General features: G+C 34.8%; 1 protein-coding gene across 7 annotated transcripts in view; it reads right to left on the bottom strand.

Moving 5' to 3' along the window:
- Window positions 1-16,665, bottom strand: part of LOC116345727 (collagen alpha chain CG42342) — a 43,122-nt gene extending 26,457 nt beyond the window's left edge. For 3 of the 7 annotated variants that reach the window (XM_031775369.1, XM_031775395.1, XM_031775422.1), the window contains exons 1-7: window positions 15,551-16,304; window positions 14,218-15,464; window positions 6,049-6,119; window positions 5,398-5,439; window positions 3,306-3,341; window positions 2,669-2,740; window positions 1,363-1,431 (exon numbers count right to left, since the gene is read on the bottom strand). In XM_031775369.1, coding sequence (XP_031631229.1) covers window positions 1,363-1,431; window positions 2,669-2,740; window positions 3,306-3,341; window positions 5,398-5,439; window positions 6,049-6,119; window positions 14,218-14,797 — 870 coding nt within the window. In that variant the 5' untranslated portion in view covers window positions 14,798-15,464; window positions 15,551-16,304. Of the gene's footprint in view, window positions 1-1,362; window positions 1,432-2,668; window positions 2,741-3,305; window positions 3,342-5,397; window positions 5,440-6,048; window positions 6,120-14,217; window positions 15,465-15,550; window positions 16,305-16,389 lie in introns of those variants that run through there. The other 4 variants (XM_031775403.1, XM_031775413.1, XM_031775379.1 and 1 more) reach the window with 3 other exon arrangements.
- Between the last annotated feature and the right edge of the window lie 2,325 nt (window positions 16,666-18,990).

Raw genomic sequence — 18,990 nt, 5'->3', positions numbered from 1 at the left:
CCGAGAGATGTATAAAAAAAACCATCGTATTTTCAAATAAAAATGCCAATTGATTTTGTTTACCTGAAAATAAATTTTGAACTGCAGCGAATGTACGAATAAAAAAAAAGAATGCATTCAATTTCGAAAACTGTAAACAAATCCGATTGCCGTTTTTACCAGCAGTTTGCACGATTTTTCATTCTCTGTTTCTGTGTGCGTGTCGATTGGAGTAAAAAAAAAATCACATTTTACTCCCCTGACGACAACATCAAATTTATCGACTAAAAATCATTGCATTGCAATTGAATGTGTGTGTACACTTTTTTATGTTTCGGTTCAACATACCGTATCGATGAAGCTAATATGTCTTTTTGTTCAATAAATAATTCAATAGAGTAAAAGATATATCTCAATTAAAAAGGGCAACACATACAAAATATACAAATATATCTCAAAACAAATATTATTAATACCTTGAGGTAAAACGCTCTACAACATTAAGCTACTATAAATATCAAATGCTGATTTTACCGATGAGATTGAATTAAAAAAGCAATAGAGAGAAGCTAGAGAGTTAGACCGATTTTGGTGCATGAGCAACTTTGTATGTTTTGCACTGTATTTAAAACTACAAACTAGTCAAATTGTGGAAAATGTTTACTTCGAGCGATTCAATTTGCATTAACCGAACAAAAAAAAAATCGCTTCAAAAATACACATTCAGAGTGAGCTCTTTCTGCGTTTTTTTTTTCTCAGCCCATCGGTAAAATTCAACTAGGTAACCCGACAACAACAAAAAAGAGAAACATGTTAACAAGCAAATAGTTAAAAATCGACCTGTGCGAAATACATTAGTGACATTTTTACCGAACACAATTAGCCTGAGCAATTTTACAGTGCACTCTCTGCTGATCAACAGCAACATAATCACATTTCGCTTCGAAAGCCAACACGAAATGAAAATCGCTTGAGGTATCAAGAAATCAATGAAAATTGTTGACTGAAATGGATATTCTAAGATTGATCGAAAATTGAAGTTCAAATTCAGACGAACCACATACGATTCACATCAGTTAAACATTTTTCTTAAGCCAATTTTTTTTCATGATTTTATTTTTTCCATTCGAAACGGCAATTTGGATTGGAAAATTAATGTTTATCGATGAAATGTTTAATCAACAGAGAGAACACTATATTTTGTATATGCAAAAGGCATAAAGTTAAATGAATCTGTGAGTGTGTGATCAAAACTATATAAAATACACACACCAACATTTCTACAACTACAAACACGAAAAATGGTATGTGAAAAATGCACACTCGGTGGTGAGTAAGCGCGCAATTTAAAACATTCGTTCCATGTGCATTGTGTATTTATACCTTGACGGCAACAATTTCTGCATAGCCTAGAGAGCCACCGCGTAATGTTGTAACTGATCTTTTGAGTCCCTGCATTGTAACATATATTTAAACATAAACATATTTTCGCATAAATTCGAAGAACGAAAAGAATAATAGAACGAATTTTTTTTTATAAATGATGAGATATCGCAGACAAAACGCTGCTAACTATAAGCTACTATTATATTATTGGTTTAAAATACTAAAAATTCTGCAATTGCTTGAAGTACGACAAGCTGTCGCTTGTACAGTTGAAGCGTAATAAAATGAATTGTTGAAAATGTCAATTCTGTACACTTTTTTCCCCCGTCAGCGGAAGGACACGACGAACGAACGACTAACATAAAATAACAACCGAACAAAATGGCATTTGTGTATTTTTCTTGGTTAGTTTTTTTTTTATGTTCGTACTTCGTCATCGTCTTTGTCTTCTTATTTTTCTTCTATTTTTGCAGTTGACAAGTCATTGAAACTGAAGAACTCTTAACAAGAAATAGGTTTTTGACATGAATGAGTGGAAAAATCTAACACTTTTCACACAGCTTGAAATTGATTCAGTGTGATTTTATCACAAAAAAAATTGTCTTTCCTCTAAAGAAACATACACTTTGTGTAACATGGCCGTTGAAAAAAAAAATTGTTCAATAAATCGGAAGCAAAATATGCAATTGGTTAGATTATTTCGAAACGGATTTTTCTACAACGCTGTCAGAGAAACATGCTGTTTCGTTGTTTTTTCTTTTTACTTCATTGAAATGGAAAGACGATTTTTCCCATCTTGTAAACTTTTCGATTTGTTTTGTTTGGAAATTACTTAGTATTTGGTTTAGGATAGAAGGAATGAAAGAAAATGGTCCTCTGGGCTTGAAAGATCTCAACCACTGTTAAACCTCATCGTTCAATGTGATGTTTGGTTTGAATTTTTTTTTCACTTTATTTATGTTTTCTATTTGTTTTTCGGTCATTTTTCTTTTCTTTTCCTATTGATGATCGCATACGAAAGCGCCGAAGTTTTTGTCTTCATCTATCTGACACGATGAAATGGCAAGAAGTAAATAAACGCGTATATACTCAATGTATATAGAATCTTGTTTTTTTTTTCGTTTTTCAAAGCGACGATGAATAATTGTTGCCAACGAAATCGAAATGGACACATACAGCTTGTGCTCCACACAGTTGTTGTCGTTGTATGCATATTTTTTTCTTCTCGTCTCATTGTGTAAAAATGTATGCAGTTGACGTCATAATTAAAGAAGAAAAATGACGAAAGCATGAACAAAAATACCTTGACTGCTTGGAAAACATCGATGGCCGGCTGACCCAAGTCACCTTTCTGTCCCTTTTCACCCGGAAGACCCTGAAAATAGATGAATTTTGCATGAGCCAAAGAAAAATTTAAACCGACAAAAGTGCTTGAAAAAATATTTGCGAAAACAACGGAAGCATCATCGTCAAGAAAAAAAATTATAATTCTTAAAAATTCATTTTGTTGGAATGTGAATCCGTACCCATTGTTTGATAAGAATCTTAAGAATTTAATCAAATAATACTTGTCACGCCATTTTCATAAAACGCTAATTTTAGGAGCAACAAGCGTACGATGGCAACGAAGAACAACAAAAGTCCTTATCGGCTGATGGCTAATAAAGATAAGTATGCACTCAATTAGAGCACAAAGTATGCCTAAGATTGTTTTTTTTTGGTCAAGTTCGGGCGAATAACCACCATTTGCCATTTTTCTTTTCAATTGTGCTTTTATCTACACCGTTTTCAAGTGTTCAGCAATATGAAAAAGTGTTTTTTGCAACAATGTACGAAAAATTTATGTGGAGAAAAAAAATGTGTGTTATGAAAAGATGAAAAAGTTTTGCACAAACAGACAATCGCACAGAAATAAAAAGGGATCATTGAAATCAACTTACCGGTTCGCCTTTAGGTCCATCTAATCCGATAGGGCCCTACAGAAAAAGACAGAATAAATTATTAATTAACTGAGTGTTTCTTTGATGATATGATTTTGCACAAATGATTGACATTATGATGACTCTATCAATTAGCTAGAATTATGATGAATGGAATTTTTGGTTCTAAGTTCATTATCATTTTCAATTTCAATGAAACAACTTTCATTTGAATTTATTCGTTCGTTGTGCTATTTTGTTACTGCAACGATGTTCTTTTACTTTTTGCATAGCTGTTCTAGTCTTGTTCATTAGTTATAATTATTATTTGAGATCGTTCAACCGTCTTTGAAAATTCAGCAATGGGTGTTCGTTTGCATTGAATATAATTATATATACGTGAGTGTGTGCGTGTGTTGTGGATGTAAAATGAATACACTCCATATACGGAGATGAATGTACGGTGAATGATGGTCGATTGCTATTAAACCGGAGAGTTTATACATGGAATGGTGGTAATTTTACACTGTAAAACGGCCTCATACCCTTGGCGTTATTTGTATGCCAACTTTAACTCGGCGAAGCAATTTCATTGGCACAAAAACATGGTACACGAGCGAGCGAATGAGTGGAAATATGGTTGAAACAAACTCCACTTAGAATAATAAGAGGGTAAATGAAGTGATTCTTTTGATTTTTGATTTTCTCCAGCGAACTTTTTGGTTTTTTTTTTTTTTTTGAAGATTTTGAAAAATAGATTGGTGAAAAATCAAATCGATGTGGAATTTCTTGAGTAATTTCAACTATGATTTCAAAGTGTCTATGTTGTTTCAAGATGTTTGATTAGATATAAAAAAAACTTCATCGAAGTTTTTATCGATTTATGTGTGTTTGATGCATGCATTGATGAAGACGCAATCGCCTTGCCTTTGAATATGGCCTGCTCGCGTTTCATCCAAAAAAGGATATCGCTTACAACTAAATATACAAAACTTCAAGCCTGCGAATCAACGTGCCCACCATTTTTAAGCATCCCCAACAAGTTTATACAATAATAATGGCACCAATCTGTCTTTCTTTTGCTTACACAGACACTCATCTAAAATTGTTGAATATCACTTGTCTTATCAAAATCGGTTTCATTCCAAGTTTTTTGGCGTGAATTTATCTCTCTTTCCACCTTCCTTCCCACCTCCCTCTCTCTCTCTGTTTTGTGTTTAAGTTTGAAAACATTTTAAAGTTTAAAATCTATATCAAAAATTCGTGAAATGCTCGAAAATGATATTATTGGTTTTGATTTTGATGAGATTAACTTGGTGCTCTTGTCGAATATGAAATTTACCATCGTTTAGCGATCGATGTTAAAACAGGCATAAAATCATCAAAGCCAAGCGAAAACATTAAAATTTATGTGTACAAAATGAATCATTCGAAAAATTGTCGAGAATTTAAAAGCAGAAAGAGAGTGTGAGAGATAGGGAGAGAATATCATCGAAGCAAGAGAGCATGGTTCAATAAAATTCGTAAATGGTTGGTCGCTCAAATTTAATCATCAATATATATGTATGTACGTGTACGTATGGTTCGAGATGGGAGATGTCAAATTTTGAAACTTGAAATCGCGGTGGAATTTTATTTGATTTTCGTGCTGCATGAAACAACCGAACGATAGTAATTATGACATCTGTAAAATTCCGTATGGAACGAAGCTAATTTCAATGGGGTCAAATGTTTCAGATGACGTGCACTGAATAATAAAGACGCACACACACCGAACACATTTTCAACTCCACATAAATTCCAATTCTCTCGTTCTCGTACAGCGATCTACAAATTGAATTCATCAAACAGTCAAGCTATCAAACTGACAAACTAAAAAATTGAACACACAGCGCTGAATATTGTTATATATTTCAGTTCGTGTTTTCTTCTCGGAAATGCTGCATTTTCAACTAATAAAACATTTGCATCATCAACCGAACCGAGAGATAGAAGAAAAAAACACCACCGAACCAAACCGAACTGGTATGATAGTATACGCTAGACACCAATGCACAAGGATAGTATAAATAATTCATTTTCAATATTTTTTTTTATATTTATATATATGTACCGGCAAGCCATAACCATTTTTTCCAGGTGGCCCCTGCACGCCCTGAAAATAAAACGAAAAGAAAAACAAAAATAAAAAAACAGCAACTCAAAACGAAATATTGTACAAATTAAAAAAAAAAAATATGAATATGCTTAAAATGTATGAATGCAGGACTGCGTTCATTTCGCCAAAATGAAAAATGAAACGTGAGAAAGAGAAACGGCAGCGGAAAATAAATGACAGAAAGAAACGAACGAAACAAAAATGGATAAAATAAAAACCCGAAAGACCAACTACAAATAATTAATTGTTCTATTTGAGATAAAGGTGCAAAGAACAGCAACGGATGAAAATATTTACACAGATTCATGCATTTCACGGGCTAGCAGGCAATATGGTTTCATTATTCTATATAAGAGAGATTTTATTGGCGTGGTGTAGATTTTCAAAAAAGGATGGATAATGCTAGTTGCTAAAATTTATTTCGAAAATATTATACGCGAAATTTCAACCGATTTATGTTTATCAAACATTTTTTTCGGTTGGGATTATATAGTTTGGATAGAGTTGCTCATGTTTCGATGTAGCAATTCGGTTAAGTTTTGACGAAAATATATACAATTAGTGATAGGGTTTTCTTGTGTGCTAGACATATTGAGTAAAACTTACCGGTGGTCCCGGTTCGCCAGCATCGCCTTTCTTTCCTTTCTTTCCTCTTTTACCCGGTGGGCCCGGTGGTCCTGGGAATAAACAAAAACACAAATGAAATTCAACTTCTATCAATGTGAAAATTATCTACTTTATTCATCTAATTTAGATTAGTTTTTTGACGTATTTCGTGACTCTTATCTATGTCTCTTAACATTAAAACATTCGCCATATATTCAAACCACAAAACCCCATGTCTACAGCTTAAGACTTTCAAACAATGACTTTCGAAGTAGTTCGTATAGACGAAACAAAGTTTCTATCCATCGATTTGCTGTTGGAGGTGTTAAAATTTTAAAGAGACGAACTAGAGAGAAATTGTTTCCAAAGAAACGAAATAAAAGATCTCATTACAAGTGTTTCGGTGTTCAGTTTCACATTCTTTTTGCAAAACGTTCGTTCGCCATCTTCTAATGCATAATTTCAAATGAAAATTCACCAAAAAAAAAATTCGACTTTTAGCACGTTTCACACATTAAAAACACACACACACACACACACAACGATAATCTTAAAATTCAATTCGCTTCAAATTGGCAATCATCAATTGATTCGAAAATCGTTATTTAAAATGATTCTGTTTAAACACAACAAGTAGCTGCAAATTGATTGTTAATCTTTTGGTTTTCAAAGAGCTTACGATGCAGGAAAGTGAATCGATTGGAATTAAGAAAAATATATCTATATATATTGAAAATCGTGCATGACAGACATTAAGTACACATCTATTAATTGAAAACTCACTAATCTGCAATAACAACAACAACAACAAGATGAAGAACAAGCAACCATCAGATGAAACGAAGAAGCAGAAAAATATGCTCAAACCATGTAATGGGATACATGCAATTAAGGTGATTAAAATTTAATTTCAGAATTTATACTCAAAGTTAAACGGAAATGTCTTGCAATTGGATGTGTGTTTAAGCCGGCCAATCTGTTCGTTTCAATGATGTTGTTCAAAAAGGTACCTCCACAATGTTCTATTACATCACTATATCACATTTCAGTCGTTGAAATTATAGTTTATTAAATTATGTGTACATATTGCCGTTTTCTATTTGAAATTAGCCAGAGAGAATTATTTCTAGATTAAATGCTTGATGCACACACTCACACAGATCGTAATGTATCTCTGCGTGCCATGAATATTGATATTGCAACGGTGGTGGTCGCTAGACGCGATTGCAATAATAACAGAAGAAAAAAAAACGAAATGAAATAACATACATGACGTTTAAAACATTGAACTTGTTCGAGTGTGTGTGTGCCCACTATTCGCGTACAACCTGTAGTTGACTTGACTTGTCGAAGTCGTCTGACCTTCACAAGCTGAACACTGAATTCAGTATGAAGTAATACAAAGTTTTGAGATGTACGCTTATAAAATCCCCTTGATAAATCATCCGTACGAATTTGCAATCATCAACGTTTGCAGATAGAATGATTGGGTTTTTTTTTCTTTGCTGAACCGAATGATTGGTACGAATACAAAATTGGTGCGAATACAGAATAATTGATATCGTATATATATCTTTATTATTCATTCGAATTCGCATCCATTATCAATTTGAAATTGTCATCTTTCTTGCATCCGAAATAAATTGAAATTTATTGACACAATTCCGGATCAATCAATAAATGATTATCATAAATTGGGTGAATATCAGTGTGTAGCAACGCGGCCCCTAATCTGAGCATAAAATTGGAGAATGTTACAAAATAAGTCTGATGATTTGCATTGTGAGTGGAAAAACATTGTGCCACTCAATTTGTATAAAATGTGAAAATAAATCAATATACTATACACGAGTGGTAATGTTTTATTGTTGTTTGTTTTAAGAAAGTTCAACAGAGAGATTGATGGGATAGTGCTTTTTCCACCGGCGTTTTGATGAAATGCATAAGCAAAGAGCTTACGATGCATGTGTTGGCAGCAGCAACAACAACACTAAAAACAATCGTTGCACTTCGACAAATGACAAAATGCTCATGTTCATTGAACATTCGTGCAACACACGCAAGAAAGTTAATTGCACTCGTTTTGGGACGTTCAAGACAATTGAATTGGCGAAGCTCATAATGCAGTCAATTGTGAACAAAAATACACCGGTTTTCGTGTCGTTTACACCCGCAGACGCCAAGACATTTTTTTGTTGTTGTTGTGGCTGTGTGTGTGTTTTTTCTTTCTTTCTTCTTCTTCTGTGAAATAAATTTGTCTTTGGGCGCTGCTCTTTTGCTACATCGCAAAATTATATGTATGACATTTTACAGCCTGCGGCAATGCCTCCGCATAAATGTTAAATGACTAAAGTTTATGGAAACGCAATCGGTCTGAATTTGTAATGCACTGTTGGCGGTGTTTTTTTTTCTTCTCTGCTCTTCTCCCTTCTCTTTCACCGCACACTCTCTTACTCACTCAGAAATATGATATAGAGAGGATTTTTAGAGGCTAATTACACATGTGTGTCATATGGCCTTAAACTTGGGCCAACACAATTAAAATTGTGTGTCGCAAACACTTTATTCACTTCAAAAACCATTCTCTTCTCAAAGGATGAAACCTTCAAAATGATAATAATTGCTTTTTGTTCTTTAACACCAGGTGCAGCATTTCAAAGCTTCATTATCCGTCGCAATAGCAATGGCAAAAACAAATAGACACAATCGATTTAAGTGAATAAGTGAGGTACGTGTATGTGCATGTCTCTCTCGCTCGGTTGGTGTGTGTGTGTCACATATGTGTCTGGATGCTTGTGTTTTGCATCTATTTCAGGTTATATGGATAGGGAAGCATCCATACAATTTTATTTTCTTATTGTTTACTTAACTTAAAAATAGCAATCTCTGTTTCAGCTCTCGCTTTTCATCTTTCACTTGTGACGACAATATATCGTGCACACAAGCGAGCACACGGAACTGCCTGAATTGGTGTATATGAACGACGACGATATATAAAGAACATTAATTCAATATTTACACAAAAGATCCTATTCGACAAAAGGTTTTTCTCATTCTTTCGTCGCACTCTTGTCTTTCCATTCATTCGAATTTCCCATTTGAATTTCGAATGGTTTTACATTTTCACAATCAAATTAATTGTATTCGAGTGAGATGTTTAAGTTCGTATGAAGAATGAAAAGCAATGCCGCCAAAATTTCAACAAAAACGAATCAATCTACGGATGGAAATGGAAAAAAATCATGAGAAACAGAGAGCACCAGCCAGCTCACACACACACGAGCGCTTGGATTGCAACTTAATTTATTGAATAGAACGGAAACTCCAAAAATAACAGTGACACAGCGGAGATGACAAAAAAAGACATGCAAAGCCACATTTTTTTCCGAAAATTGAACGAAAAAAAAACAATTTCCCATTTTCCCCGAATAATCCTATTTTCTCACAACATTCACTTTCTCACTCAATCCGCCCCCGTTCAACCGATGTACTGTATAAATACGCAATGAAATTGTTGATAAAAGCTCATTTTCCATTTATATTATAAACGGCAAATATTGTGATAATTATATAACAATATAAGTGATATGAAAGTAACTTAAATCACGTGCTTCACCAAACATTTTACTTAACACGGAAATTATTCCGCACAATTTTCCAGTACTTTTTTTTACACGACAGCGAAAAAAAAACACACACACACACCACCCACACAAACTGTAAGAAAAAGAATCGACAAAGTCTTTGAAACGCATCTTACGAAACCCAAATGATGAAAAGAAACAAAACAAAAAAAAAAGTTGATAAAAAGAGATTGACTTGAGGACAAAGATATAAATGTGACAACAAAGTTGGAGTTATTATTCAAAGCCATTTTTATTTATGTGTTGTTTAACGAATGAAAGTTCAGTGTTTATATTTGGTTTCAAACAATTTAAAACATATTCTTACCGAAAATGTGGGATTTTCTATGATGTCAGTTTATGGGTTATTGAAACTGAACAACATAAGCGCACGGGAAGAGACAGAGAAAGAAGCGAGATGAAACATATATAAAAGCATTTATTTTGTTTGTTCGTTCGCCTTCATTTTATTATCCAAATGGGTTTGCCTCGAGATTTAAATTACTAATGCCTTTAAATTCACACAAATACCCATGGCTACGTGGCAAAGGTTTCAATCGATCTCTTCAACACCCGAAGACCAAGAAAAGTAATAAAAAAAAGAGTGGAAATGGCGAAGAATGAATAACACGGAGAGGATGAAATGACATTCTTTTTTTTTGCGTGAAAAATGGTACATAAATTGTATGATTTCCGACAGCTAGATTTCCATATGAAAAGAAGGATAATGAAGAATGGGTAACACATATTGTAATAACCAAAGGGGGTTTTCGATTTTGACATTTTGATTTCATTCATATTGAAAATTTACGACTCAACTGATAAAATTATGGTTCTATGTATGTATTGTGTGTCTGTTTCGGTTGATGTGTATTTCATGTGAAATGGACCAAATATTATTGAGCATAATTATGCATTTTGATAACTATCCATACAATTTACACGAAATACGATTATGAAACTAGGTGAATAATTGCTAAAACCATATCATTCTCTTGCTTGTTTGCATATGTTCACGGTCTATGTCTATTAGCTTTTCATTCTCTCTCTGTCTGTCTGCCTCTGTGTGTGTGTCTGTGTTTTTCTCTCATCTCTGACACACGAGAAAGACTTTGGGCCAATACCAAAACCATAAATACGCTTCAATGCACACTTGGGCAAGCAAACGAAGAAACATGTCACGAATCGTTTGCAAATATTATCATATCTGCTGGTCGCAAATTAGCCAAATATTCAAGGTACATGCATAATTTATCAAATAAAACAGTTGCCTCAAGTCGTTTACTGTATGGTCTCGAGCTCTCATTTCATCTTAATAATAATAAACACGAATTTTATTTCATTCTCACTGTCTCTCTGGCCCATTTCAATGTGTTAAGATGCAAATATACGCATTCAATGCGCCACATATACTCAAAAGTTAGTGTTCCAAAGAAAATTGGTCGCAAAAAAGAAGAAGAAGAGAAATATGGTTTTATCCTTTTGTAAATATGAGTTACAAGCTTCTTTAAGCAACAAACGTACGTTTCACTTATAACTTTATTGCACATTATGCGATTCAGTCGTTCAGAAGAAACAGATAATGCATACATCAATCTCATCGCTTATGCTCTCACTCTGTTTTTCTCTTTCATGCTCTTTCAATCGTTCTCTTTTTCGCATTCAAATTTGCATTCGTAGCTACGTACTGTGGTCGATAACAACAACATGCAACATAAATGCTATCTGCCGTGTTGTTGTTGTTTTTCTTCTTTTTCCAAATGTAAATTGGACTTGGCTAGGGGTTGGTGCTGGCGACGAGTATGCAAATTTCACGACACTTGAATTTTGCATAATTTAAACATTTTTCATCGAATTTGTTTATTTTAATCTCCACAAACATGGATCGTTGTGTTACAATATCGCACACACACACATACATAAATCACAAAAACAAAATCGATTCTGAGTTACAAATGGTGTTTATCTTTAATTTGTGTTTAGATTTTTTTTCTGCTTTCTGTTTCTCCTTTTCCAACAATTTTAAATAGAAAAATGTGTTGCTTCGTATTTGTTTTGTCTTTTCTCTTTCAATTCGATGTCGTCTATTTGTTGAGCAATCAATTATGTTTCTTTACGCTTGACGTTGAACAGAAGGAGTGCAACAATTCTCTTTTAAGAAAGCAAACGCAGAGCATTTTCTCTATTTCCACTTCTGTCATGTCGTTATTTTCACGCATTGTTCACGCGCGCTTGAAAAGCATTTAATCTGTTTTGAAGTCAAAAATCCTATTTACGAGCACAGAATGTCAATAGAGTGAAAACACGTGACATATGATACGAGGAGAAAGAATTTTACAGATTTTCCAAGACAAAGTGCATACATGGTGCGATGCACGATGCTCTGTTTCTTGGAAAACGAATTTTGTGTGTCATTTGCTCGAAAGGTGTGATCGGTGCATTATTTTTCACAAAGTGCATACATTCCATAGCCAGTGTCTATCCCCTAGGAAGCGTGTATATTTAGCGTACGCATTGGGAGCAAAAACAAACAAATAAAATAAGCGAACCATACATATTTTGAAATGTTCTGCTTGGAATATATACACAATTTCGAAACATTCCGGCGAAGAGTTGAAAAAGTGCTGAAGAGTGAATGAGATAGGAAACGGTTTTGGTTTGGTTGAATTGAATGAGTCGCACAAGCAACGAGAACGATGACGACGACCGGCGGCGGCGATGGCGGTGGTGACGGCGGCAAAAAACCGCCGCACACTTACATTTTGGCTTGTTTCATCTCTCTTTTCGTCTCATCGTGTTGCTTAAACTGGGCTCTGTACTTATTTATGGGTATTTGGTTAAAATACTTTTGTCGCATCTTTCTTGCTCGTATACCTTATATAGTGCAGAAGAGATAGATACAAAACAACGATGATGACGGTTCAGCATGCGAGAATGAGATGTAGTAGCCTTTTCCCTTTATGTAAAATAATAACACCAACAACAACAGTAATAATAATAACAGAAGGAGAAAAAAAAAATACAATTTAAGAATAAATCGGTCGGTATATAGCGAAAAAGATGTGATATTTACACAGAGAAGAAATGCGTGCAAGAATTGTCTGTTTCAACGCTATTTTTAACTTGATTCGAGTTTAAATAAAGTCATTTTGGAGGTCGTGTATCTGACTTACATCCAAATCTTATAAGCGATTCACTTAAGTGTCTTGCGTTGTAATGTGGGTGGCCAAAATGCCATTAATATTATTGAAAATGCTTACAGGAGAAATAAAAAGAAAAATAATACGAGACAAGCAAGACAGACATATGTAAGCACACACAACACGCGAACGCATAGAAGACAAGATGAAAAGGACCAACGAACACACAACACACATACACCGATAATATTATATGTATATAGTTGAAGCGATAATAAAGCATGTAAAGGCCGTAACGTTAAAGTCAACCGACTTACAGCTAAATACAATTGCTACAAATAATGCAACATTCACACACACACCTATGTTGCAGTATTCTTACCTCAAAAATTGAATTGGTTTTCGTATGGGCGCTATCACCTTTCAGGATTAGTTGTAGTAGCAACAGCAGAAGCATGTCGAATGTGCGCCATTTGATGCATGTATTTTACATATGTGCGCGCTTGATTAGATCTAGCTACAAACCAGCCAACCATCAAACTAACCCATTCAGATAGCGGTTATATGAAACATAACCGAGTCAGAACAACGGACATTGGGTGATTGAGAGAATTTGTGTGAATTTGTGTGAACTTGTGGGAACGAACAAAGATAGACATAGCCAGAGAGAGAGAGAGAGAGAGAGAGAGAGAGAGAGAGAGAGAGTGAGAAAGAAAGAAAGAGAGGGGAAAGAGAAAAAGGTGAGAGCAATCGACACAGAGATGTATCCGCGGTTTTGTTTGTTTAATGTTTTTCCATCGAAATCAATTGTAATCACCGGAACAATGATAGTGTCTAAATATTGGTATATATTTACAAAATTATTGCCCTCACTTTGTTCAGATTAACCACAAAATGTTAATCAACACCTCGTGCTCCTCTCCGGTTTTCTCTACCAATTTAAATTGCATTTCGTGCAACGCAAACGAAAAACCCGACCATACGGCAAAATGGATGGCATCCCATACCCATATTGTATAGACAAAACAATGACAGTCAAATAAATAAAATGTACAAATAAAACAAAAACACACTGGCCAACACACAATATAACGCGAATGCACCACCACATGAACACACACATCATTCATCTCTTTCATACAATTGCTATGATTTATTTCGTTTGAGCTGCTTTTGATTGAATTGTGTATTTATTTTCAAATATTCATTGGTGCTCCGGTGTATTTCAATGGGATTTTACCATTACCTTTCTTTTGCTCTTGCACTCAATATGCATTCATCATGTCACGCGAGAGCGCGAGAAAGAAAGAACATAGATATAGATTCACATACAGACACATACGCATACAAACACCGCACGAAAGATGAAATAAAAAAAAAACAAAAATCTACGCTATTGTTATTACCTGGTGGACATGAACAATCCGTTGGATGAACAGATGCTTGTCGCTCACCACGCCTAGATGCTTTCAAGTGAGAAACGTCGCGACGTAAACGTTGTATTCCCGATACTTGTAAGGATAACTTTTGTAAAATATGGGCAGCAATTTGACCATTATCGTTATCGGCATCATCATCAGCATTAACGCCTGCATTCGTAAAATCGATTTCGGGCACTGTTGATTCTTGTGCATTGTTTGGTATCATTGTTGTCGCTGACCACGATGACGACGATGGTAACGTATCAGCCGTTTTTGCCAACGAATTTATGAATGCCAACGGAAATAGTTTCAATTTATTTTCAAGTATCGATATTCGTTTGTCTAACGATTGATATTGTCGAATTCTATTTTCAAAATGTGTTTGTCGTAGAAATATATATGCAGAAAAACTCAACGAAACGATTAATATTACATAAACGAGAACATTTCCACTATTGTTGGTTATTGAACTACGTTCACAATTTGTTTGGCTGTTGGACTGTGCAGTTTTTTGATTCGGCGGCAAGCCTCCAGCTTTCTCTGGAGGATTCATTGGTTTCCCCATGATTTATTTCAATATTCTCTTCTCTCTGTTTCTGGGTATTTTAACTCTTTGCCTTTATATATATATATTTTTTATATCTCCCTCTCTTTTAATACTCTTTTTTTTCGTTTGAATTTTTTTCCTCTCGGTTTTTGTTTTACTTGATTAATACTCTCAATTGCACAATGAATCCAATATGTGATGTACAGTATATTCTTTTGTGTTAATAATGCCAATTCAATTCCACTAAATTGTTGCACTTCAACATGAAAACCGAAACGATTAAAATACACTCACTATTTTCTCTTTAAACGCTTAGTTTGTACAAAACAATTGTAGTATTACACAAAGACTCCTTTGTTTGAACGAAAGATAATAAAAAAAACACGAATCCGCGCGTTCGCTTGAGCAAGAGCAGAAAAATAAATATTTTTTTTTTTTGCAAGATGATTCAAGATGATTTTCCCTTTTAATGCCGACTATTACTGTGCTGCTGCTTCGATATAATTAATTGGATATTTAAACTTTTTCCGGTAAGCAAACATCATGACATCCGTTGCAAACAGATAAGATTGTCATGATGTCGGTATCTTTCACATTATTAAAAGTTTGTTTTTGTTGTTACGATTGATCTGTTCTTGATGGCGTTCACTCACTTTGGCTCTTCAACTTGATGCTTTTTCGGCTCCTTTATTGCGAAGATGGAAAAATGAAATGAAATAAAAAAAAAACAAACAAAACACAAAATTCAAATCGCATAAAGCGCATACACACCGATGATTTGAAATTTTTTTTTGTTGCTGCTCTAATGCGCTATGCGCTCGCTCTTTCTATTTTCTTTTGCTCTCTGGCGGTGATTCTAGTTCGTGTACGTTTTGTATGATTTTAATACGAAATATTCATGTTGTTGTTTTTTTTTATTTTTATTATTATTCCATTCACATCCACTGACATGGGTATTTCGTATTATTGGCACCACATGCAAGTTGGTACAAAACAATCTGGTGTATATAGATATGCGAGCAGAAAATGGCAATAAAATTCCAAACAAAACGCGCGCGCTCTTTCTCTTTCTATCGCTCACATGCGAGATCGTTTTTCACTCTTTTTTTTCGTGTGTGTGTGTCGTGTCGTCTCTGCTGTTAAAAGCCACAGCGAGTGCGAAAAGAACTTATAACATTTGCTTCAGAATAAAAGAAAAGAAATTGTCAAGATGATGCGTGTTGTTTTTGTTTCAAATCCCTGTGTCAAGCAATTGTTTATGGGACGAACATATACAAAAAAAAACCGATGGATATAAACCGTATAGTGTATTCGCTTCTTTTTTTTATTATTTTCCTTTTATTTTATTCACAATATAATATTTGATCTTTCTGGTTAGTCGTCGTACTCGAAGCAATCGTAGTTGTCGTAGCTGTTGCTGTTTGTATTGGCCAACACTAGAGAAATGTTTAAATGGCTCGCTAAAATAATATTGCACACGTACACATCATTGTCGCACGATTTTCAAAAACAACCAAAAAAAAAAAAAAAAAACAAAACAAAATGTTCAATATATATGCTGAATTTTCTATATGGTGTTCAACAAAACGGTATTCGGTATATTTATTTACGTGAACAATTGGTGTATGTTTGTTTGTTTTTGTCTTTCGCTATGCCGAAATTACCGAAACAACCGAAAATACTCTCAAACTCTCATTTAATTCGCATTGCCACAAACTTCATCGTTCATTTGCTCTTCTCTCGCTATTGTGTGTGCACTCATGTACTCTCTCTCAATTCTGTATCTTTTTCCGAAAACAAATCAAACGAATACACAGCCACGACCAATTGCGTATATCCACTGCGTTTGACGAACGGAACTCGACTGAATCCAGTCTGAAAACATTCTATGCACATTCTTCTCTCCTAATATTATATCGTGCTAGTATTGTCATTTACAGTATCCGTTTTTTTTTATATTTCTCTTGAAAAAATATATGTGTGTAACGCGCGCGGAGTATGCTATCGGTTCAGAGGCGCGCTTGAGAATATATGCTACACCTATATTCATGTATATATATATATCTGTATGCCGAGAAGGAGAAGAGAGTGAGAACGGGACAGAAAACGTGTTGAGGCGCATAGTAAACGATGGAACGATCCAAGTGAATTTGAAAGGGACAGAGAGCGGGAGGGAGCGTTGAAGCATTGCATTCGAGAACAGGAGAGTGAAATACACGTACCGTATATGTATCGCTACAATGTATACATCAATACACATAGAGAGAAGAGAAAACCGTCATGAAAAGATATGATATAAAGTTGGGTATAATGAAAGTACTACGTTTTCGAACTCGAAAATACGGGCACTCTCACGCGTTTACACAGCGATTGTTCTTACTGTTTTGTTGCAACCGAATAACCAGCCGAGAGATACATCTCGACCAAAAGGAATGAATTTATATCCAAATACTACACACAACATACACACTGCTGGTAGCAATGGATCCAAATCTATGCTACGCTCCTCCGTACTAAATTCATAATATTGGTGAATGGTTCAATTATCATGGTATGGTATGGACGTGTATTGACAATACCATCGCATTTTTGGGAGCTACAAAACGCATTGTATCAATCGAGAATTGTGTATACACTATACACACTGCCAGTCTCTCTCTCTCTCGCTCTCTCTGCTCTCTTGCCATAGATATTCCGTCCTATGAACACGTCTCGCAACAATAAAATAAGATTGTGCGTGGTACATTCACATCTCTCGTACTCGGCATCTCTCTCTCTCTCTCTCTCTATCTATCTCGTTTTCTCTCTCGCACTTTTCCTGTTTCTATACTCTTTAATGGTATGTTTTGTGTATTTTTCGAATATTATTCCTTTTGATATTGTCGAATGCATTTTATTTAATCATCTCAATTCGATCTCTCTCAGCAAAGTATACAATCAATGCTCATTCAATGCTCGGCACGTAAGCGAACGATGTCTCACTCTCTCATCACTAAATCAGCTGCCGAATGTAAGCCAGCAAGCGGCCAATTCAGCTGCACTCTTTTTATTTTATTTTATTCTCTTCCTCAATGCACTGCATTCATTCATTCATTCATTCATGAAGCCTACTAAATTACTAAATTATTCAAAATGTGAAGATTCACATCTTATATAGACGGCATGGGGAAGGCAATAATGCACACACCAAGTACACTTACTGCAGACACATATCAAATATATAGAACATTACATCAACTTGCACTCATTCATTCGGTCTCACAAAATAAACGACGATGTGAGATGCAGAAAGAAAAATAGCAATCGCACCAACATGCCCAATATGTGGCAACAAAGTTTCAAAACATATTGCTCTTTTTTTAATAAGTGCCTATAGATTTTCTATCTTCACAGAACATACTGGCTTGTTTACGCTTGTTTTTATGTAACATTCACACAAAATGACATTTTTATTGTTCTTTTATGTCTGCCATTCCCTCTGAAACATGAGCAATGACGATGAGCATTGCAATGAAGCTCGCACAGAGAGAGAGAGAAAGAGAGAGAAACCGTGTGGTGGAACATGCCAGAAGATTTTCGATAGCAAAAACCAAAAGACAATGCAAAATCCACACTCACACCATGAGATAGACGAAGAGCCAAAGTGATGAAACCCAAAAAGACAAGAGATGAGGAGAGAGAGAGGAAAACGGCGACAATGACGATAGAATGAAAGAGATCCATACAAATGAATTTTATTTGAACACACTCTATTGTAGCTGCCACCACACACCACTACCAATAACAACAACAACTATCTATCCATCCACTGCTCAAATTACAAGCAATTCTCTTCCAGATAGATCTATAAAAGACAAGACAAGAAGTGAAAGAACAAGAAAAATAATAAGAATAAAAAAAAACCGAATAATAAAGAAATGCAACAACTGTAACAGCATTAGAAATGCTCAAGTTTCAGTTTTGGAATGAATGAAATTGCTTAGTTTAGTGCCGAAAGGCGATAATATGCTTTCTCATATGTTTTGCATTACAGTCATGGAATATGTGTGTAACGGAATGGGACAAAAATCTCCGATGATCAATTTAGATGTTTCTCAATTGAATAAAAGGAACTAATTTTATCATACGCCATACAGTCAACTCATATTGCTCTGATACAACTCGATAAGCATATTCTACGATACGATCCTCTCAATTGTGAATCTCTTTTT

Source organism: Contarinia nasturtii, unplaced genomic scaffold (assembly GCF_009176525.2).
Source record: "Contarinia nasturtii isolate CC-2019 unplaced genomic scaffold, AAFC_CNas_1.1 Cnas_scaffold_129, whole genome shotgun sequence".
Lineage (NCBI taxonomy): Eukaryota > Metazoa > Arthropoda > Insecta > Diptera > Cecidomyiidae > Contarinia > Contarinia nasturtii.
The sequence above is the reverse complement of the archived record's forward strand: the minus strand, read 5'-3'. Positions and strand labels throughout refer to the sequence as shown.